Source organism: Sebastes umbrosus, chromosome 21 (assembly GCF_015220745.1).
Source record: "Sebastes umbrosus isolate fSebUmb1 chromosome 21, fSebUmb1.pri, whole genome shotgun sequence".
NCBI classification, from domain to species: Eukaryota; Metazoa; Chordata; class Actinopteri; order Perciformes; family Sebastidae; genus Sebastes; species Sebastes umbrosus.
Window position 1 is genome coordinate 7,020,215 of NC_051289.1, and position 24,585 is coordinate 7,044,799.

The window sequence follows — 24,585 nt, forward strand, 5'->3', positions numbered from 1 at the left end:
ACCGTAACCATGCGAGGTCAATGCCTAACCTCAACCATCTTGCGAAAGTTTCGCAATTTGTGCTTTACCTTCTAGATACAACACTGCCAGCCGCCAGCTCAGCCGTTGCCATGTTGGGAGCCATGTGGAGGCAATATAAATGCTAGTAATTTTGCATTTAGCACCTTAAATATAATCCGTGTTAACATAAAAATATTGATTTAATGCAGCTTTAAATACCAGAATTTAATTAGTATGCTGACTGCCAAAGTGTTTCTGTGCTGTCACTTAAAATGTGCACAGAGATACACAACATAGCTATCATAAAGGTTAAGATGTCTTGTTTACTTGTTGGTTCTTCATTTTTTTTTTTTTTTAATGTCCCTTTTGCCAGCTTCTGGCAGCTTCAAAACGCCCCCTTTGGTTCAAGGGACTGAAGCATGAAGACCAAGCGTGAAGTAAAGATGAGAGAAGAGGAAGAGGAGGATACTTATTCGGATGAAAGCATGACATGACATTAAAGAAGTGGGGAGCAAAGAGAGATGGGAGATGAAGGAGAAGAGAGGCCCTGCAGCTCAGGGCCTTTCTACAACATCAAGCCCCGTGTTAGAACCGCTGAGATGACTTTGCCGAGCGGTAACAGCCTCTCCGTGTGTCGTCTCCCGACTTCTGGGAGTTAGACATGCAGCCGTGCACTTATGCAAAGTTAGTCTGTCATCCCCAGCCTGCCAGGGATCCATGCCTGGAGAACACACAGCTATGAAAGTTATCACTCAACAAACCGGTTGTCTCAACGCCTGCAAAGTTAAATCAAGATCTGTAGTCAAAACCACATTAGTTGAGTCGAAATCAATACTGAAAATAGTCTCTCTACAAGGAAAACTAATGCTTTTGAAGTTAGAAAGAGAAGGAGAGGCGTTTTTATCTAGCGGTGATAAAATCTTTGATGGATGAGGTCAAATACTTCATCAAAGGTCCCCCAGCCTATTTTCCTGGTGTAAATTTAGATCTTTGACAGCCATTACGTGGAGGATTATGTGCTTGTTAAACCGTTACTGTGGCCACATCGAGCGGCGCTGGTCCGATAATCAATGTGGCCGAGCTAGAGAGGCAGACTTTACATATCAATCTGTTCGTCGGCCTGACGGAGAGATGTAATGGTCTGGAGATCTGGCTGTGAGACAGAAGCCAAAGATGAGGCTTTGATCAAATGTTTTTCTCCGGGTGGTTTAGATATGAAAGAGAAAAAGGGCAAAGAAAGGGTTGCGTTCGTTCTAGCAAACACATTTTTTAGGTCTACATGCAGTCTGATTATTCCCTTATTCTCAAAGCTGCAGAAATCTTGTAAAAGATCATTTCTTTACATTATTCATTCTGCCTTCTGACCTGTTCTGCCTCCCATACTGTTCTTCTTTCTGCAGCAGTGCTTCGTACACACAGTTCCTCATTTTCACTTCATTAGCGCAGAATCACAAAGGGAAAGAAAACAAATCAAATATCCCCTTTTGAAAACAGCACATTCTGAAACAAATGCAGCTAGAAATCTCTTATACCATTTTATTTAGATCTGTTTTTATGTAGGTTTGCATGCATATGAGCTTGATTAGTCAGATAACCTCTGAATGATCACATATTTATATTCAAGGAGGTGTGTTAGGATTGAAAACACAACATTATTATTATTATTTCTAATAGGGACATGTTATAGATTTGCTCTATCTTGACCTTTGCAGAGCTGGGATGTAGACCTGACATGATAATTACATTATCGACTTATCATACGATGTATGGACATGACCTTGATCATTTTTGCATCAAGATGATGCCAGAATAAACAGCAGGGTTTTCCGGACCATTTTAAGACTTGGGCATTGCGCAGACATTGTGCATTTTTGTTAACAGAGCCCGAGAATCAATTTTATTGAATGTTTTGGGTGTGCTATTTTATTCATTCTTTATTATTTTATTTTTTGTAATTTTATTTGTGTTTTATTTATTTATTTAGGATATACATTTGTATTTATGTTGTATTTAATTAGGATATTTTATTTAGGATATTTTAATTTTTTTTAAATTATCATTTATATTTTATTTATTTAGAATATTTACATTTTTTAATTATTATTTATGTTTTATTTATTAAGGATATTTCATTTTTTTAATTATTAATTATGTTTTATTTATTCAGGATATTTTAATATTTTTTTCATGTTCCAATTCCAAAGTCTGAATATTATTAAGAATTAAAGGTTCATTGCTCTTTGAAAGGGTGAACTTGCATTATTATTATGCTATCATATCATCATTATATCAGTGGCATAAAATAGTCTTAAAATGACAGCAGTAGTAGTTATCATGACAGACCTACTGGGATGCTTTAAAACATGCATTTCCACAAGTGTCTGGATTGTGTTCAGACTGATGCACCAAAAGAGCGAATGTCTCTGGCGGGTGTCATTATGCATCCAGTAAGTGTGGTGAATTTAACTGTCACGCTCAGCCCCCTTTCACCTATTTTGCAGCGATGTTATTTTCTTTGATTGTGTTACCGGTTGTGACAAGCGTAGCGGGGACGTGACACGCTGTAGTGTCACGTTACTCTTCATCACCCGGCAGCGAGTCGTTCGCAGTAGCAGTCAGTCACTCACTCAGTCAGTCAGTCAGTCAGGGGTCACATAAGGACGGTAAGAAGAGAGAGAGAGGGAGGTAGACAGGAGGGGAGGATATTTACGACTCAGACAGTGGCGAGGGTGAGCTGCATCCCAATGTCTGCTCCTTTACTACCTGGCTCAAGACCTCTTAAGGAATAAGCTGGTGCAGAGCATTTGCAGGTAATACAGGTGTGTGAGTGTCTGTGCACCGTCTGTAGCAAAAAACTCATCCACTAGGGAGGTCTTATAGGAGAAATCCATCAAATCGGATTCAGTGTTGAACATCATCTAAGTGATGTTCAGTGCATTGAGGTGCTTCGTGATGAAGCACTCTAATTTTCTCTCTTTCTCTCAACGTCTTTCTTCTATTTTTGTTTTAGATGAATTTGTACCATAGCCGCCCACTTCCTGAAATGTGTCAAATGAGGTTTTTGTTAGTTGACAAATGCGTGTCTTCTTTAATGAATTTCACTGTGGGTGATTGTTAAAACACAGGGGACATCACCGATAAAGTTTTTCCTGTGTGTCTGACGTCAACGCTATAATCAAATGTGTCCACTGACGGCGCTCCTCCCTCAATCATTCCAAGTGCTTGATATTCAGTCTGTGGTGTCGTCTTTCCGGTGATATAACAAAGTCTGTCACAGGTTCTTCCCCCCAGGGCTCTGTTACCTGTCTCGCTCTTTGTTCCACTGATTCAATCCCCTGCTGACAGTCTGGCCTTCTCTTGGTTTTAATGACTGTCCAGTGAGACACAGTGAGTCTGGCACCTCTTACAGTGTAAAAAATATACCGGCGCTCCACTGGACTCCCTAAAGAGTTGACTTGAGAGATTTGAGACTTCGTAATTGAGTCTGATGATTTATGTCATAAAACGGAGGGCTTGAACTTGACTGCTATGAGGCTTGACTTACTCCAAACTTGACTCAATAAAGACAAGAAAATAAGGACTTGAGACTGCACTTGATTGTTGAGAGATTTGACTCCCTAAAGACTCAAGACTTCCACTCAGCTTGACCTTAACCCACAAAAATTACTTGACTTACTTGAAACTCGGCTCCCTGAAGACTTGACCTGAGATATAACTTGACTATCTGAGACTTGACTCAATAAAGAAGAAACTTGGACTCAGGCCAGACTTGAAGTGAATAAAATGAGGACATGAGACTTGACTTGCGTTTCACTGCTTTGGAACTTGACTTAATTGAGACATGACTCTCTAAAGACTTGAAGCTCATGTCACAAAAAGGATGTCTTCAGACATTAGACTTGAATGCCGTGAGACCTGAGACTTAAGACTTGGACTCAAGTGGGACTTAAGTCACAAAAATGACTTGACTTGGACTGGACCACTGTAAGACTTGATTTACTTGAGACTCGACTCCTTAAAGACTTGACTTCAGACTAGAGACTTGGGTTGGAATCGACTTCTTGGAGACCTGGATTAAAACTTGACTACTTCAGACTTGACTTCTTAAAGACTGGACTTGAGACTTGGGTCGGACTTAAGTCAACAAAATGAGGATTTGAGACTTGACTTGCTTGAAGACTTGACCTCAGACTTTACATTTGGACTCGGGTTGGACTTCACTCATGAAAATAAAGACTTTAACCCTAACTTGGACTTCACTTTTGTGAGATTTGACTCAATAAAGACTTAAGACTTTGATAAATTCGGGTCAGACTGAAGCCACAACATTTAGGACTCAAGACCTGATTTGAACTTGACTTACTTGAGACTTGACTCATCGAGGACATGCCCTGAGACTTCGACTTGAGTTGAACTTAAATCATAAAAAATAAGACTTGAAACCTGACTTGGACTTGACGGCTGTGAAGTCTGACTCAATAAAGACTTAAAACTTAGATAGATTCGGGTTGGACTGAAGTCTTGACAGCTGTCAGACTCACTTGACCTGAAACTTGAAAGCAAAAGCCTCAGTTTCTGACTTGGTAAGATGTTGACATGCACTTTGCTCATAACTTGCCTTGAGATGTGACCTGAGACTCGTTCTGACAGAGTTGACACTTGACTTGGACTTGCTCCAAAAGATGTAGAACAGCTCCGAAGTGCAGGAGGCTCACGCTGTAAAACGTTCTTGCTGTAAATGGACTCTGCTGCAGCTGTACAAATGGGCAGGGATTGTAGCTGGCCACCATTTATCTCTCTGTCTGTGTCTCACATGTGTTCACACACCCACAGATAGGGCTTCGGCCCATGATTCCTCTGATGAATTGCTTTAGTCATTGGTCTTGGCTGTGTGTGTGCGCGCTGAGTAATGAAGAGGCCGGTGATGCTGGTCTCCTCCTCCTCGGTTGCCCCTGAGCACAGGTGCTGTGCTCTTCCTGAGTGGGAGTTCTCCACTGAACCAGTCAGAGATTCATTCATCCTGCGACTGCGACAGCTACAGCACGGTTCTTCATCGCTGATGTGATGTGAGAGTGAAGCTTAGATTCTGTGTTTTGTGTGAATGTAAATGTAAATTTATAATTAGGGCTGTCAAAGATAACAACATAATAACGCGTTAACGCAATCGATCTTTCGGAGGTCGTAGCGGGCTCAGTTTAAAAGCTAGTGAAGCTACTGCTATCAACTAAAACTAGAAAACCTAAGGAATCCATTGGTACCAACCATGTCATACCAGCTTGTCGGGAAGGAGGCTAAATAACGCTCAAAACTTACGCTAAATTTTGGCGAGGAAAAACTGTCGTGGCCATTTTCAAAGAGGTCCCTTGACCTCTGACCTCAAGATATGTGAATGAAAATGGGTTCTATGGGTACCCACGAGTCTCCCCTTTACAGACATGCCCACTTTATGATAATCACATGCAGTTTGGGGCAAGTCATAGTCAAGTCAGCAATCTGACACATTGACAGCTGTTGTTGCCTGTTGGGCTTCAGTTTGCCATGTCATGATTTGAGCATATTTATTGATGTTAAATGCAGTACCTGTGAGGGTTTCTGGACAATATTTGTCATTGTTTTGTGTTGTTAATTGATTTCCTATAATAAATAAATACATATATTTGCATAAAGCAGCATAAGAGTATTAAATAGTTGATAAATATCCCTTTAAGGTAGATTTTGAGCAGATAAAAATGTGCGATTAATTTGCAGTTAATCGCGATTAACTTTGGACAATCATGTGATTAATCGCCTTAGATATTTTAATCGATTGACAGACGTATTTATAGTGCATATGTGATTACTGTAAAACTGTAAACTGAGCATTATTATTATTTAAAAATATATGTTGTGAAAATTATCGACATCAATCAATATAACAAAACATATCATGATAACCTTTTTGGCCATATTGTCCAGCCTTATGTATGACGATGATGATAAAGGGCTTCAAAGTAAGCTAAAGAAACAAAAATAACAATCCTGTGACTAACACACTCAGAAAAGTATGTTCCAGTCCTGTTCTGTTCTCTGTGGTCTCCGTGTTTTCTACATTAATGACTATTGACAGGTGCCGCATCTTTACAGCTACACTGCCCTGCTTCCTCAGTACTGACATGAAATATGTGAACTTGGGGACTATAGCCAAGAAGACATGGATGTGAGCTGACAGCTTGCTCACTGAGCACATTAAATCTATCTGTATAAGCATGATGCTGCATCGTGAGATATATGAACATAAACCTGGAGGCGTTTGTCTTGTTGAAGTTAACTGTTTCATACCTGGAGGTTTATTTGTAGAGACTCTATGTGCATATAGCAGTTGTTGGTTACCTGAACTCTGCTTTTTGATAACATTTGGTCTGAATTGAATTGAACATTTTTCATGCGGGTCAAAGAAATTTGCAGATTTAAGATTATATATTTCTGTTAGTCACTTTACAACAACCTGTACTGCATTGGTCTCAACCGCACTGGTCACACCTTTCGTGGCAATTTTCTATCTCTATTTTTTCTAGTAGTAGGCATCCTGAAGTCCTGTGGTAGTTGTTGCCCACTGTGTTGCTGGAGCAGCACCTCTTGTGACGGTGAAGTCCCACGCGTGAGTGGCAGTCTTTATGACACTGTTCGCAGGTGTAGGGGGTTCAAATTGGCTCGGTCCTCGTCTCGTCCCAGTGAAGCAGCTGTTGTTTTTCGAAGCTCTGCAGACCCCTCTGGATTTCAAACCTCCAGGTGTCTCTGTGTCAGTGTTGATGGCTTTCAGGTCACGTTTACATATGTCTTTGTAGCATGATGTTCATTTAGTAAATTATGGTCCCATTTAGAGTCAAATAGACCATAAAGCAGGGGATGCTTTAGGGCGTGGCTACCTGGTGATTGACAGGTCGCTACCACAGCGTTGTCCGGTCTGGGAGTTGTCCGTGTTTTCGTCTTAGAACTTTAACTCTTTCACAGTGTGTTTTCAATTCATGAAGGTTAAATATAACATTTTGGTCGCCTAAAAATGTCTTGTTCAGCGTTCGGTTGTATTTAGCTCCACCGTCTCGTGTCACTTCTGGTTGCAAAAAAAACTAAACCAACATAGCGACAACCAAAATGTCAAACTCAAGGCTTCAAAACGACAGTCCACAAACCGATGCGTGACGTCACAGTGACTACGTCCACTTCTTATATACAGTCTATACCAGGGAAACAGCCGTCAATGGGAGCAACACCAGACCTATTTGATTAGCTGAAAACTTTGGCCCAGAGGTCTGGAACCAGGCTACTTTAGCTCTTTACTCTACCGAAACATATTTTTGACACTCTCATCCTGTAAGCTAAAAAGATGGCTTTGAAAAGTTTGCGTCTTGCTCCTTCATGTAGGACAGCATCTCTATAGTCAGCTTGGATTTACAACATTTGCAAAAGATTCACATCGAAAATTAAATAAAATAGTCAGAAATATGGGACAAAATCTTAGGGATTATACAACGTAACGTATGGAGAAATAAAGTAAGAGTTGTGGCCCTACAGCTCACTTTGGTCCACTTGTTCCACGTGCACACTTCAAGGTTTTTTACTCTTCAATGTATTTTGAAGCTAATAATATGTTGACTTACATGCACAATGTAACAGTGTTTTCCACATGTTTCCTGCTTTTGTGTAACCATGAAGTATAGTAGTGACGGTGACAGGGAGGGTGACGTGTTTCCTCCGGTGGTACTTCACAGTGAACGGCATGCTGGGAGCCTAATGTTCTTTTAATGGCTGGTGTGTTGCTGTACCGCGGGCAGAGCCCGGAGCGGAGTGATGCCGCTGATTGATAACCTGCACATCCTCTGCCAGCCTTCATGACGCAGCACCTAGCAACTCATCCTGCCAGGTTTACCATCCACGGCCACGACTGACAGCGCTCACGCATATACAGCTCACTACAGTGACTCAGCAATATGGCCGCCTTCGGGGATGGAGGGATTAGAAAGCCCTCTGGAAATCTGCTTTGTAGTTCTTGCTGCTTGCATTTAATTTAGGCCGGTTGTTGGATGGAATCGATACTCGTAATCATTCAGTTGTTGTTGTGTATCCTGGCTGCACAATTAAGTTATCAAAGCCCCAGACTCTCTCCTGACTCACTGGTTTTTAACCCTCCCATCGACGGAAAATGATTTCATAACAGAATTGTTCACAGCTGTAATCAGTAATCAGCTTCCCTGTTGCACAATAAGCCACAGTCTCACATGATTGGTGCCAACTTGTTTTTGCAAGGTCACCAAGATGGCGCCCCAGAGGTAAAGCCTGAATTACAGCCGTAATCTCCGGCCGGTTTGGGAAGAAACACGTGGACAAGGCAGAAACTGCAGAGCTATCAGAGGACTGTTTGCTGATTTCCATCAAAGGGTAAAACAGCATCAAAGGGAAAACGGACGCCCTCTGTGTGAGCATATCCCCTGGGTCGCTGTGGAAGGGCAGGGCTGAAGGAAGTTGGTTTCACACAAGTTGAAATGGAGCTGAGATCACATGAAGCTTTGATGCAATGAATTCAGCGTTGATGTAACCAGACTTTTAAATGATCCACTGTGATCCTACTGTAAATGCTGCAGGATGTTTTCCTTCTTCTTTATACATCAGTAACATCTATGAGCTAGTTATGATGGTATAGCCAAATGTCTGCTGTAACTGGTGGGTTGTAGCATCACTTTCTATCTGTATGGTGCTCTGGTAGGATTGTGCACCCGACATGTTGCACAAATGGACTGTAATACCTTTTTCTGTGTATTGGGGGATGTAGTGATGGCTAATTTAGCTTGATTTACAAGTCATATAAATGTAAGTAAGCGTAAAACACAATTAATGACTTTAAAATTAAACTTTTACAGTTTTTATAACATGAAACGCACTTATTTAACAATCAAATCTTTAAATTTACACTGATGTAGTGATAAAGGGGAAGTCAAAATCTGTTAAAATGCAGTTTTTAACTGTCTCATAGGATAGTTAATACCTGTGTTTTTTCAGTTTATGTATATAAAGTATTGGTTAAGTTATACAAAAATGATTAAATATTTATTTCTTTAGGCATTTTCTTGCAATTATACACTTTTAAATTTATTAATTTAAAAGTTACAATATTTTTTATGTATTTGAAAGTGATATATCGGCATAGCAAAAGTATTTTTTTATAATTACAGAGAATCCTGCTTCTTTTATCAATATCAACACGTCACCTCTCTTTATTCTTTATGCCTCTGTCCTCAGACAGAAGCTCACTCCAGTTCATAACGAGATAAACTGAAGCGTGAGAGCCGGAGGAAGAAAAAGCATCAGTTAGAGCAGTCGTGATTGGAGGTCCAGTTATCAGTTGACTGTGAGAGCACAACACTGTAGTTCACACCGTCGTCGTCGCCTCCCACACTCCCCTCCTCCTCCTCTTCCTCCTCTCTCGTTATGGAAAAGCTCTCAGGCTGCAGACGCTGTGGGCAAGCAGCCAGCCTGCTGCCACGGCTCCTATACATAACCGCAGAATAGAGGGAAGTCCAAAATTAAAAGCATTGTTATCCCTGCGGCCGGTGGCCGCGGAGAGTCGGAGTGACAGGCTTATTTAATTGTGACGTCTCGGGTGACCTTGGCTTTGGCCTCTATAGTCTGCACCCCCCTCCAGACACACTATTCAGAGCTGCAGTCTGGGACCTTCTGGGACCAGGTCCTGTCAGCAGGACCGGAAACACAAAGCCTGTACCGAGTCCTAGAGAAAAGCAGATTGTTACAGGATTTCTTACTCATGGTGAGCGAGAATTTCTGTAATTCCAAATCCCCTCCTTTTTTCCCCCCCTGATTCAGTTTGGGCCCCAAAATGTCCTTGTGAATGAATTTGAATATAATGTACTATTAGGGTTGCCATGGTGACGGCTGCCGTCTGTGTGCATGTCAGTTGCCATGCAACTTTTTTTCCCCCCTCTCTAGTAGGAAGCTAGGCTGCTATGTGCAAAGTGCTACGCTCACGATGTAAATCAGAAGAAGAGCTGTGTCTGTATGATGCATGTTAACATCTGATCTATTATTGATGAAGCCGGTGTTGATGTCTGATGTATGTTGTGTGCAATAGAAGGCTTTTAGGAGGATCTATTGGCAGAAATGGAATACAATATTAATAAGTATGTTTTCTTTAGTGTATAATCACCTGAAAATATGAATCATTGTGTTTTGGTTACCTTAGAATGAGTTTATATCTACATACGGAGCGGGTCCTCTTCATGGAGCTGGCCGCCATGTTTCTACAGTATCCAAGAACGGACAAAGCAAACACTGACTCTAGATAAGGCAATTCACATTTTTACGTTTTTGCATCGCCTCCGACACGCTTGGAAGAAGCTTCAGTTGGCTACAATCTGCAACCTCAACACCAGATGCCACCAGATCCTACACACTGCTCCTTTAAGAGTAAAAAATTTACATAATTTTCTATTTTTTTTTGAGAGGCTGGCGGGGGAGTGGATTTAAAATCACCCCCTATTTCCTTCCTATTTTGGAATAAACATTTCCTTGCACTGCAGTTCTCGTCACCGCTGACACTATGTTAGCTTGGCGAGGATATAGACATCCATCTGCCTTTTCAGATACACAGGAAGTTGCCTTCTTTTCACTTTCCAGCGAGAACACATGCTGTTCACAAAGTTCCTCGTCTCCAGGTTCAGACCTTAAAACAGCATTGCATTAAAAAAAAAAAAGCACAGGCGGCTGCACTGGGGATAGCGTGTTCTTTCAGGTACCTTTGAGAGGATAAAATATGATCCTGGAAGTCAGGTCTGAGTAATACACCCCTGAGGTTGAAAGCTTATCAGAGAGGTTGATCAAAGTAAGCTTAATATTTTTTGCCAGGAGACTCTGCATTTATTAATCTGAGCTCTTTGTGTGTTGGCACCCCGCTGCGTCCACACAGTGGTCTCATTGAAATGACTGAGGGGGCTGAATTTTGTAATGTAGTAGCGATGTCTGTGTGAACAGACTTAGGGGCTGATCACACCGATACGCATCTCTACAGGCATGGCCGCTTCAAAAACACATTGGCAAAGCGTGTCGGGCAAAACGGCGTGGTGCGCCTGTGGAGCGGGGCTACGGACGATCAAATGTGATTAATAGAAAAATGGGGTCTCTCTTCCTCTCTCTCTCAAAGACAGTAGCCTACATGAAACTATCACAACATGAGATATGATTCCCTCTCACATACTCTGTAGCTCTCTCACAGTCCAGCAGCATAACTAGCTGGTTAGCCCTACCACATCATCAGCCATCAAAACAGAAAGGAAGTGGTAAAGTAGTAAAGCCCGCCTCTTGCTTGATTTGATTGGCTGCCTGGGCCAAGTGTGACATCGACAAGCGCTGCGATTATGCACCTGGCGCTGAAAAGTTGAGAATATTTGAACTTTTATGCACCTTTAAAAACGCTAGAGAAACGCGCCGTACCATAGGAAAACATTTTTTTTGCTGGCGACGTATTTCTAGCGACGCATCTCGGTATGATCAGCCCCTTCACAACAAATCAGACGAGGCAAAAACGCTGGTTCTTCCATTCATTTCAATGTGGGTTGTGCGTTTAAGCTGTGGCAGTGGGGACCGCAGGGGGTGCCGGAAAAAAAAAACGCAGTGACCTACAGCGAAAAGTTGAAACAGGATCAACGCAACTAGCCAATCATGTAACCGGCGATCCAGAGCTGAACAAAGATGTTAATCGTCGTGCATTCGCTTGGAGTAAGGCTGCATTCACCCGAGATCATGCGGTGCGGCGAAAAAACTAGTTTTTTCATTCATTTTGAATTGGGGTAATGCGTTTGGGCTGCGGTTGCCACAGGTGGTGCCGAAAAAAACAATGCTGCTCCCTACGGTGGAAAAGTAGAAACAGAATCAACTTTTGGAGAAAAGCAACCTGACGTCACGCTGCAGTGGCCAGTCACGTAACGGGCGATCCAGAGCCGTTGAACCCATCAGCCATGAGGGAATAAAAGATGTTAATCGTTGCAGTTAATGGGCCATTAAAATGACTCGCCCAGACCTCGCAGCAGCGCCTGATCTTGTGTTGACGCAGCCTAAATGGGCCATTAAAAGTGACAGTGCCACACCGCCGCACAACCCTACGGCGAATCTCCGCAATGCCAGATTTGGTGTGAATGCAGCCTTACACCGCCTCCACGCAGGGGCTCCATCCACCCAGTAGGAATCCCTTCAGTCTGAGGTACTGAAATTGAATCCAGGTTTCTGTGTTGGTGTTAAGCGTTGCAGCAACAAAACTGCCAGCAGCTGCCAGTGAACCTGTCATCCTATCTGAGGTTTTGGTAGTGCCGCTACCCTGACTGTCACCTCGTATTATCTTTTACCTGCACGTGTGCACAGAGCTGAACTATGATTCAGCTCCCCTCCAGGAGGCCTGAGCAGCCTGTCTTTTGTCCATGCAGCTTGTCCTCCTTTCTCAACAAAAACCTTGCTCCGCTCTGTCGTAACAAATATCAAATACTCCCTGCTACTATCTCTTCTCCCCCAACACCCACCTTCTCCTAACCTCACCCCTTGTGCCCTGCAAATTAAAGAGCGTGTCTATGAGGCTGAGCTGGCCTGGCAGCGCTGATGAGGTGTAATCACCATGGAGAGGCTCAGCTGCTCTCTTCGCACCCTGCCATTGAGCTCATTAGACCAGGAACATGACGCTAAAAGAAAAATTAAAGCACAGGGAAAGGTGTAAAGCTGCAATGGTACGGAGCTGCTATCACTGCAGCATTATGGTGTGGCTATATGAGTGGACACGATGATGGGTTTGGGACGGTTGCAGCTAGTGTCATTTCTTCAGCGGTGAAGCTGGGAAAAACTCATTTTCTGCTGCTACTACTGCATTCTTGCAGCCTCGACTCTTTTGCAATTACTCGCACTATATTGCGTCTGAACCCACGCCATTATAGTCAAAGCTGTGTGAGTTAAGAGCGCCAAAGCAGTGAGCAGCTCTGTTTTCATTTTCCGAAACACTCGGAACAAGAACAAAATTGTGTGCATTTGTCATTTAAAAGTGCGCCTTGATAACCAATTTAGTTGCCTTATTTTACATTTTCATTCATTTTATTCTTCATTTCTCTGTTTGTAATAGTAGAGTGGAGCCAGGAGGAGGCATGGAGAAGTGCTTTACTAAATTGTCATTTGTTACAATGCTGTGCCCATTAATTCATGCTTTTGATTTTCTCTCAGTAAGAGGCAAACACACCAGAAATCCATTTAAATATCCGACCATTTTGTGTTGTACAATCCGCATTACTCATAAGCAAGGATGGATAGATAGATAGATAGATAGATAGATAGATAGATAGATAGATAGATAAATACTCTTAATGTACCCTCCTGAGTTGTATTATTAACAAGGTTAGCAAAACTTGGTAGACAACATCCAGATCATAGACTGTATATAAGACGTAGTCACCGTAACGTTACCTATTGGTTTGTGGACTGCCGTTTTGAAGCTTTGAGTTTGGCATTTTGGCCATGACCATCTTGGTATTTTGCAACCAGAAGTGACACGAGGAATAAGACATTTTCAGGCCACCAAAAATGCGTCGATGTCCCATCTACTAACATGGAGGAGGCGGGATTTATGACCTATACTGCAGCCAGCCAGCAGGGGGCAATCAAGATTTGTTGGCTTCACTTTTGGAGACCTGTCATGTCGTCCATCTCTATATACAGCCTATGTTTCCACTATTAGCGCCAAAGAGAAGCAAAATAGAAGCAAAGAGTCAAAACTCGGATGATTTTTTTTTCACAACTTCCGCTGCCGCCATTTTGGACTGAAAACGCTTATTAGATTTAAAACATTTTATTGTTCAACACAGGCCATTTCAGTAGAATATGACAATAGATTAGCAATAATTTAGTTTTACTTTTGTACAGCACTTTTTAGGCGGACGTTTTACTGGCGTCGTTTTCAGTCTTAAATGGCGGAAGCGTAGCTTTCCTGCTGGGCGTTGATGTTGCAATGGAACGATCAATTGACTTTCACTTCTTGGCAATATATGTTCTTTATTAGCGTTATTTAACCTCCTTTGCAACAAGCTACTATGACATGGTTGGTACCAATGGATTCCTTAGGTTTTCTAGTTTCATATGATACCGTTAGCTGCGAGCCACTGGCTCAGCCTACGCCATGTTGAGAGCCGTGCAGAGGCAATACAAATGCTCCCAATCTCGCAATCTTTTGCACCTTTAATATATGTTGCTCAACATTTTCATCCTCATGCTTGGGCGCGTTACCTCCTCCCTTATTCAACAATTTTTTACAAAATATCTCTAGATATTCTGTGCTCACATTGTTCAGATTTACAGCTCCAATTGGTTTACGAGCATTGAAAGGTTGCCACAACGGCAGCAATATAAACAGGATGACTCAGATGTTGTGTTGTTGCCTCCTCAGTCTCCAGAGCGGGGCTCCATTTATGAGAAATAAAGCCTTATGAAAGGATCAGCACCCTACTACCCTGTGCTTTTGTTGTCTGTCCCTCCTCATCTCACACATCTCCCACAGAAACACAGGTTGCCTGATACCAGACCTCTCATCCTGGGGGGGCGCAAATCCAATTTCACATGTCACATTCACAACAGATTATTCATGCAGGTAGGGTGAAGGGTACTTAGGTGTGTGTGTGTGTGTTTGTCGAATACACTTCTTTAGAAGTATGTGTCTGTTTATGTGGACTGTGTGAGTGAGTGGTGTGGGCACGTTTGTTGCCCAAGGGCACTTCCACAAAGGGAGGCGAACACACACACACACACATGCACACTCTCCTCTGGGGGTGAAAGTAGATGTTTGTATGTGTGTGGTCTTTCATTTAATAGAAGGCCATCAGTGAGTCATTCTCCTAAAAACCACCCTTGGGTACTCGTCCGGCTGACACACGCGCAGTGGCTGTCTCAGAACAAGGCTTACTGGTCAATGTTTAATGCTCCATAATTGGTTTTACTGACCAGCACCGCCTGCAGGATGCCAGCGCTGATTTGAAGCCCAGCAGCTGAGGGCTGACCACCACAGCTCTCCTAGCTGCTCTTTTATTGTGACATTTGAGTTGGGTGTAATTCATAATATCCTCTGTGACTGTTTTCTGGCAGTCATTACAAGGATTAAACTGTCAAGGTTAAGCCGCACAATCTTATCTGCAATCCCTTTCTATGTCTACTCTACTTAAAGACACATAATCACAGTATATCACACTGAAACTTGACCATGACGGGTGAACGTGATTTTGATACCTGAGTTTCTTCTCTCTGTCTTTACTAGAGAACCATGAGCACTGTGGAGGAGGAACCGGATCACATGATACCATGAAGACAAGCCTGCAGGTCCTGCGCTGCCAGCTGCTGAGTGAGTAAACCAAAGGGGGGTGGGGAGGACAAGGGCATCAACAGGGTATCCTGGATGATGCTTTTTCTAACCACAAGTCTCGCTGCATTCTCTCGCTGGTCCGTCGTGCGCATAGTTGCCAACCTTGAAACCTTCAGAGACTTTGTTTCCTGCATTCTGGTGACTTTTAAAGGATGAAAATTGCAAAATAATTATAATTATAAAGTTCACTGCAAACAGCAGTTTTATGTTAAATAGCCTACTTTTAATTTTACTTTTAATTCTCAGGAAGGAATACAGAGTAGTGTGAACTTGGTTTTCATTCATTCACTCATTCATTCATTTTTTGCCCCTGCTTGAGTGGGCCTATTTCTTTCTCCTACTCTGCATTTCTCTCTCCGTCTCTCACTCACTGAAGGTCCTTTCAGATACAACGTAAAAATGGCACCATTGCGCTCTGAAACCCGTTATTATTTCTGATGGCTTGCGCCACACCACACCGGCTTTTCGCTGCATCGAGCAAAGCCCAACTTTGGGTGCAGCGCCAATGTGCGCAGCTCAAACCGCGAGCAGCTTTCTTCCCCGAGGAAACAACATCAGGTGTAGCTGTAATGTTGTCCAGGAGGAGGAAACAGTAGGGCTTTTTACACGCTGCACAGAGCCAGAAACAGGTTGAGATAATGAAAAGGAAAAAAAAGCGTGAAAATTTGTCATAACTCAGGAGAAATGCGGAAGAATTGTGACCCCGAGAGGAAACCGGGAGAGGGCATCTCCCGGGAAATTTAGGAGGGTTGGCAAGTATGGTCGTGCATGAATGAAAAAATATCCCTTTATTGCTGGAGACCCTGATGAATGTCTTCAGGGGAACCTGTAGATATCAGATACTGTATACACAGTGCTATAGTTCTTCTTATAGTTTGAGTCTGTGCTGCTTTAAATTCAGAGGACAGGATCAAGGCTCTGTACAGAGCTCTGGCAGGCTACCAGCGAAGAATGTCACATGAATATGGAGCATTGAGGTCAGACTGGGACCCACCAGGCTCCTGGACAGTTAGCCAAACAGGCTGATGATATCTGGTATGCACCCCTGAGCTCCACCTCAGGCCAGCGGAGCCAAAGGCTGTCTGACAAATCTGCCCTAATCCCTCAGAAGTGATAAACTTGGACTGGACTGCTGTGAGTGAAGTGCTTTAAGCTGCAGCAGAGGTGGAGCGAGGTCACATTGCAGATCTAAAGAAGGGGAATCAAAACTGCGGTCTAGCTTTGTATAGAGTTTATATTAAAAGTGCAGCGTGTAGGATCTGGTGGCATCTAGCGGTGAGGTTGCAGATTGCAACCACCTGAAGCCTCTCCCGTGTGTCAAAATTGAGTGTATGGTTGGAGCGTTATTTAACCTCCTTTGCAACAAGCTACTATGACATGGTTGGTACCAATGGATTCTTTAGGTTTATACCAGTATCTTCACTCTAGATCCGGTCTTTGAAAGACTCTCTTTTGCTTTCAGTTGGAAGCCTGAGTTTCCTCGGGCACATTACACTTCCATCAGGGTTGCCTCTTTACAGTGTGCAGAGCTGAAAGGCCCACCTGAGATCTCTGTCTCCCTGCTATACAGAGACATTTCTTATTTCTCTCTCTGTACCAGCCATCTGCAGGAGACAGATGTGCCTTAACATCCTTATAGGCTGCAGGCAAGAGAAGAGATGCTGCAGATAGAGGAGAACTAAGACGGATGATCCCGCATCGTGACAGGTGACAGATCAGGAAGAGTTTTCCTCTGTGTTTTTCTGTCTTTTGCCCCCCGTGTACTTATACGAGCATATTGTGATGACATAATACACCCGAAACAATGCAGAGAACTTGCTTGTTATTAGCAAATTAGGTTGTGTCTGGCAGCTCAGTCTTTGACGCAAAGCCTGACAAGTGAGGCTCGCAAATGGTGTTTTGAAGTTAGCTCCTTGAAAGACCAGTTTGTGTGAAGTGTAAATGAGTACACAAGGCTTGAGTGATCCTCCCAATCTGACTTTGTCTTGTCTCGTATGATTAAAGTGTGTTGTTGCAACAGTTTGTGGTCTTTTTAGAGCTGCCAGCCACATGTTGAAATGCTCTGTAAGGGGAAAACATTGGCGGTGTCTGTGACTTTAATGGAGGACTGCAATTCCGTGTTCTCCCCAGATTCCAGACAACTTCCTGTTTAACGTTTCTCTTTCCTGTTAGATCCTTTGTCGCTGTCACAGTCGCGGTCACTAAATCATCATCCCAGTAAACAGCACATGCAGTCTTTGTTGTTCTTGTTTTTGAATTCTCCCTTCGCCTGATTCTCAGATAAACGCGTCTCTGTTCAAAGCCGCCGTAACCCCGACAAACAATTTGCGGAGCATTCAAACAGGAAGCCATTATCCTGTTACGAAAGCTTGTCCCTCTTATCTCGGGGCGCACATCTGTAGCGCCCTCCCCGCTCCGCCTCTCCACCACTCCGCCCAGTCCAGTCCTCCTCCACTAGTACGGTTCCAGCGGGTCAGAGGATGTGCCCTATCTGTCTGTTTCCCCCCACGGGACCGACACTCTCCCCAGAATGGCAGACGAACACACCCAGGAGCAAACCAGAGGAATGTGTCTGTTTGTGCTACTGTAAAGAGATGACACTATATTCATACACCCAGGACACGTATACGCCTCTGCATGAGGATGAACTCCAGATGGTTCTGTCTTTGTGTTTGTGAGGTGTTAAATGAAGAAAACTTGGTATTGTCAATTGAGAAGGGATACATTCATGGAAGATGAGTGTGCTCATACAACGTCACCGAACAGGAAGGAAAAGCATTTGTTTCCTTTTAGGGTGAAATGGATGAGAACACCTGACTCATCCAGTCTTTATAGCCTTACACTTCTACGTATTGAGTTTTTTCTTTACAACCTTAACCTTAACCTTAACTGAAAAGTCTTGTGTTCAAATATGTGTGTACTGAGAATGACACATCCTACTTATTGTTTCAGTAACAGTGACAGGATGAAGAGGAGGAGGATTAGTAGTTGTAGTAGTAAGAACAGCGCCTACGCAGACGTTTACGGGGGCTCAAGCCCCAGCAGTGGTGGAAAGTACATTTACTCAAGTACTATAATTAAAGGGTATCTGTGGTATTTTTAACCTGGAACCTATTCTCCCACGAGCTGCGAGGGCAAGTGAGCAGCGTCAATGTAACGTTACGTCCACTAAAAGTGTTTGTTTTCGCCACTGACGTGCTCAGATTGCTATTATAAGTGTCTGACAACATTATAGAAATGACCCCACATAGAAATAAAACGTTTTATACCTTTCACTTGATCCGGTTCTGTTTGTTATTGTGTCCAAGTCCCGCTCAAGGAGAAGTCTCGTTGTGAAATCTGATTATCCGTATATTCTGGCTCAAATAAATACGGGCGGTCATCAAATTCAAAGACCTCCTCCACGTTGTCGAAATCATCTAAATATTCAGCCGTGACATTAAAAATCTTTTAGATAACACTAAGCTGCGCTTTCTGTACTCCAACACAACAAACTACCCGGTTGGCACTCACGTTTCCACCATGGATGTATTCCACTATTCCACCGTTGTCTTCCAGTATTGCTATTAGTTGTGTAATTATGGCACAGGTAGTAGTAGTGCTATAGTACTGTAGTAGTACTGTTGGTCTATTGAAGTGAGTCAGGCCGATAGTGCTCTGTCCAGGCGTGATAATCCAATCTTACCAGCAGTTAGTCAGACAGCTCACCGGCTGATAAAAGGTTTTGTCCGCCTGAAGCTGATGGATCTGATCGGTTTCCGTGGCTCCGTCTGACGGCACGTCAAAGCTTTAAATTAAAGGTTTGGACTTTACCTCCAACAAAACTCCCCATTTAAGGCTTATGATGGCTTTGATTTGGGTCTGTCAGCCTTTATCCTGGAAAGTGAGATATGAATTCATTTAGTATGAGGGAGCGGAGCCGCGGTGTGTGTGTGTGTGTGCCGGTATGATGTGATAAAAGCTCATTGGTATTCTGATGAGCGCCGTAGATAAAGCCTTCTCCATTTGCCCCGAGGGATTTGGGGGGAATCCCATGGAGGTTTGTCCACCGTTGAGGAGTGGTTGTGATTAACATAAACGAGGCTAAATGTGATCCACGGAGGGCCGGCTGGGTGGTGAGGAGGACATCTTTAATTATTGGTTGTGGTTCGATGCCCTAGGGCCTCCAAACTAGCAGTAATGTATGTTTATCCTATTAGATAATGAGATGGACTACAGCGATTCCCTTTAGTTGTTGTGCATTTACGTCTCAGGCGATCATGGTTTTATTATAGTGATAGTGTAGTTTTGCTCAAGGACACGTTGACATAGTTGTTGATAGACACTTACTGGTTATATTTATTATTCAAACACCTTCGATCTAGTTTCATAGATCTAGTCAAGCAGATCCTAAATAAACCTTTGCAGATGCTGGAAAAGCTGACAAAAGTTTGTAGTACATTTTAGAAAGAAGTGGTTTGATCGCATGAAGGTCTTCATGCAGGCTTTGTTAGATACCTTTTGATGAGGACCATAGGTATCATTGAGGAGGTTGTAGCGACCTTGAGGCGGTTAATATTCTACAATTAAAAACCTACTTTTAGGTCAGCAAAACATTAAATATACAAAAGATTCAGTATTTCTCTACTAGTATTTTATTCCTGGTTGTGGACAGAGTTCTTTTAATCATTTACACCTTCATGCTGGGAAATAAATTTGTAGAAACTATAAATGAACTGTTAACTCGGATTAATTCATAGTAATACTGTAGATCTTTAGTCTGTTTCTGCTTTCAGGTTAGAAAAATGTTATCAAATAAGAGACCACTGAAAATGATGGTGCTAAAATGGAGCTATTAAGTGGTAAAACCTCCACCTACACGGGATGACAAGTTACCAAAACGGTCCATTAATCAAGATACTAAGCTAAAATAAGCTCCGTGGCAAACACACGTTTATGATACTTACACATTTTGTTCAGCAAGATAATCCCCACAAATGAACACCATTTTATGATTTTTGAAGCGTAAATGTAATCGCCAAAAGTAGAAAGCTAACGTTAGGCTATAAACGAATTAGGGATGTGCATTCCAAGCAAAAATACTATTCGAAAAATCACTGGGAATTAGTCAATTATTATTAGAAAATTGCCGCATAATCCCCAACCAATGGACATTACCCCCTAAAACAACTACAATCTATTTTTTTTTTTACTATTTACTTCATTTAACAGGGACAGTGCACATGAATAAACATTAACAAACAACTGTACATATGCCAGAACTAGCTACAAGGCTATTTGTTATCTGTAGTCCCTGGACTACAGGAATATAATTAAATTAAAATGAAACCAGCTCTGTAAATATTTTATAAGCGTTCAGAGCAATAAAACAAAGAGAGCATTAATGATAGTAAAGATATAAGACAGGACATCATTATGATATACAGTATTTTCAGGTATTTAATCACACATGTGACCTTGCCTGCATTTGGTTCCCTATGCATACAGTTCTTCCTTTATTCCCCGTCATGCTGCCTGAGCAGGGAGATGACGGAGCAGTAACAGTTCAGAAGTGCCGCCTGACGAACCGTCACGAGCCTCATTGATGGATGATTTTGCAGCTCCTATTTTTGGCTTCCTGTCGAGCCTCCAATTCAAATAGTGCCACCGCCAGCTGTCCGCTGATGATGCGACACAACCAGCCTGCCGGTCACTGCACATTCGAGCCACATCGTTCTCCATTGCATTTAGCATGAGGTGACCCCTGGAAAGAAAGATAAATATCCTACTGTCCACGGCGAGCAGCTCCCCCAACTCCCTTCAGGATTGATCATGCAGCCAGGCTAGTGCATAAGCACTGATAGCCTGCATACCACACACTAAGTGCTCCGGTATGATTGATTAGAGCGCCTCAACAATGTGGTTCTTCTGGAACGGAGTCTTAACATACAAGTCCAAAAGTTTCATGCAGAATTTCATCAGCGGGAGTAAATGTTGTTTTTTATTTCACCAGTGTAACTTTAGATCCAGTGACAGCCGCTCTAGCCTCTGTCCCCTGACATTGAGTCTAACAATGAGTGATTGGTGGGACAAAGCCTGCGTTGGATCAGTGCGCAGGATCCTGCTTTGCAACATGATTTATTGATGTCCCCGATGGCATCAATGGCGGACTCCAACGAATGTCACCAGCTTCCTGTGCATTCAACAGAGCCCTAATTCAGCAGGTTTTCCTGCATAAATTGCCCCTCCCTCCAGCTTAGGTAATGGAAAACAGGCGGCATTAGTCACATAAATGATGGCATAATCTCATAGTAATTTCACCTGGGCGTTGTTTGTCTCCATGATATTAGCATGTGCTATTCTGAGGTGATCGGCTGGGTGATATAGATAGTGAGGGCAACAGGTTGTTGTGAGTGATAACAGTGTGTCGCTCGACAAGGACAAAGACTTTTAATTCAATGTCACCAGTGAGATTTAACGCACCACGTTTGCTGTTTTTTGTTTAGTTTATTTATTTATTTTTTCACAACACAACAATTTGACCACACAGTTATGAAAGTACTAAATCATTATATCAAAAATAAAACAAAATATTCCGACCGAAAAGGTTTAGGCTGAAGCCCTACACTACCCTAAATCTACCCAAAAAGCAGTGAAATAAAATAGAATAAAAAAACATCATAAATCAGAAGCAAATAAACAAAACAAAACCAGATCAATTGTCAGTCCTTTCTCTGTGTTGATCAAAAATAAAGTATAATAAAGAAACTATGACTGCCAATCGATTAACATGTTTAATCGTGATTAATCGCACATTTTTTTCTGTTCAAAATGTACCTTAAAGGGAGATTTGGCAATACTCTTGCTTTATTCAAATGTATGTATATATTTATTATAGAAAATCAATTAACGGCACAAAACAATTACACATATTGTCCAGAAACCCTCACAGGTACTGCATTTAGCATCAAATAAATATGCTCAAATCATAACATGACAAACTGCAGCTCAACAGGCAACAACAGCTGTCAGTGTGTCAGTGTGCTGACTTGACTATGACACGCCCCAAACTGCATGTGATTATCATAAAGTGGGCATGTCTGTAAAGGGGAGACTCGTGGGTACCCATAGAACCCATTTTCATTCACATATCTTGAGGTCAGAGGTCAAGGGACCCCTTTGAAAATGGCCATGAAAGTTTTTTCTCGCCAAAATTTAGCGTAAGTTTGGAGCGTTATTTAACCTCCTTCGCGACAAACTAGTATGACATGGTTGGTACCGATGGATTCCTTAAGTTTTATAGTTTAATATGAGTTACAGAAGTTAGTGGCATTAAAACAAATTTGCGTCAACACGTTATTACGTTAACTTTGACAGCCCTAAAAGAAACCCAAATATAATCAAGAAACAGCGTCATGAATGAGTCATTTCTCACTTTGTTCCTTTCAATTAAAATGTTTTTTGTCTTTTCGTGAGCAAAGATTCTGAGAGTTCTTGTTATTCGCCTCCTCTTTTGCGTCATCACTCCTGAAAATGGACTCTTTTTGTGGGTGTTTTTTGTGCTTGTGAGAAAATATCATGTCAGGCCAAAAACAGCCAACAGGCACAATGGTGAAAGCAAAAACCTTGCTGAGTAGACGAGTGCTGCTGAACAAGAAAAATGTTTTTTTAAAAAGTGTCTCCTATATTCTTCTATCTCTCATAGATATTTTCCTTTGAGTGTCCTTTCTGGTCCTTGGTCTAATGTGTCTAATCCAACCTTTTTGCTTTTGTTCATGTCTTATCACTGATGAAACACCCACACGTCTTCCGCTCTTACTCCCCACTACACCTCCGGCCTCCTCGTTGCACATATTCCCACCCCGTCCGACCTCGCTATTCTTCCCCTTTTCCATCCAATTTTCTCATGTTCTTCCCGGTGCTTCAACTCAATAATGGATGTTCATAAAGCTCAATTCACTTCTCGGGCCTTTTCAATCATTTCTCTAGTTAATTCACTGGCGGTGCCTGCTTCCCCGCTGCATGTCTTTGTGGAGGCCGGGCTCTCTGTCTGCGTTCACCCTGCTTACGCTCTCACTCCATCAGCCAGACACACAACCGGGGTGACAAATTACACCCATTTGCGTCAGTGTGCAACACGCAGATACTTATGTAATCCCTGCGCACACAGAAATTCAGCAATATAACACACTGTTATGGATTTCCTGTTTACAAACAATTTAGGTGGAAAACACGTTACAATGTCATGATAGCTTATATATGGATATTTTCAGTATTTAAACAGACCTATCTGTTGCCTCTGGGCTGCTGTAAGGCAGGTTTTGTTGGCTGACTTCCACTTTTAGCACGTTTTAGAGAAAAATTAAGAAGCTGTTATTGCTGGACATGCTATTCCTCATGCATCTGCAAGTCCCATTTATTGTTTTGGTTTTAAACATGCCCATTAAGGCTAACCCAGGATGCCCGGTTACATTGGTGGCCGTCAGTGGGCTACTTCTGGTTCTGAGAAGTGAAGCCAATGCTGAAGTGCTTTAAACTTGCATTCTTTCTGTTTGCAAAAAGACGTCTGATTGTATAGAAGTCTATGAGAAAATGACCCTGCTTCTCACTTGATTTATTACCTCAGTAAACATTGTAAACATGAGTTTATGGTCTCAATCGCACAAAACGCATGTTTTATATTGTGATATTTACTGGAAATTACTTTCAGACGATCTTCTAGTGATCTCCCTCCAGCCAGCTGCCACCTTATTTAGGTGTTGGACGAATATATCAGCCAATATATATGTATATATAGATATTAGATATTCAAATAGTTTGTTTGAATTTAAGTTTTTACAAATATTCTAATGTTAATTTCACTTCGGCCAACGTAGTTCTCTTACACGCTTGGCACATGGGAGAAGTTTCAGTTGGTTGCAATCTGCAACCTCACCGCTAGATGGCACCAGATCCTACACACTGCACCTTTAAAATTTTGTGTTTAATCGTGGAGCAGTGGTTAGCACTGTTGCCTCACAGCAAGAGGGTCGCCAGGTTCAAACCCTGCTTGGGGCCCTTCTGTGTGGAGTTTGTATGTTCTCCCCGTGTTAGCGTGGGTTTTCTCCGGGTTCTCCAGTTCCCTCCCACAGTCCAAAGACATGCAGGTTAGGTTCATTGTTGACTCTAAATTGCCCGTAGGT

The 24,585-nt window shown here is 42.4% G+C and overlaps 1 protein-coding gene across 2 annotated transcripts in view; it reads left to right on the forward strand.

The window, feature by feature from the left end:
• The window catches only part of tmem108 (transmembrane protein 108), a 54,906-nt gene that overhangs the window by 18,841 nt on the left and 11,480 nt on the right, over positions 1-24,585 (forward strand). For both annotated transcript variants that reach the window (XM_037756771.1, XM_037756772.1), the window contains exon 2: positions 15,320-15,403. In XM_037756771.1, coding sequence (XP_037612699.1) covers positions 15,364-15,403 — 40 coding nt within the window. In that variant the 5' untranslated portion in view covers positions 15,320-15,363. The remainder of the gene's footprint in view (positions 1-15,319; positions 15,404-24,585) is intronic.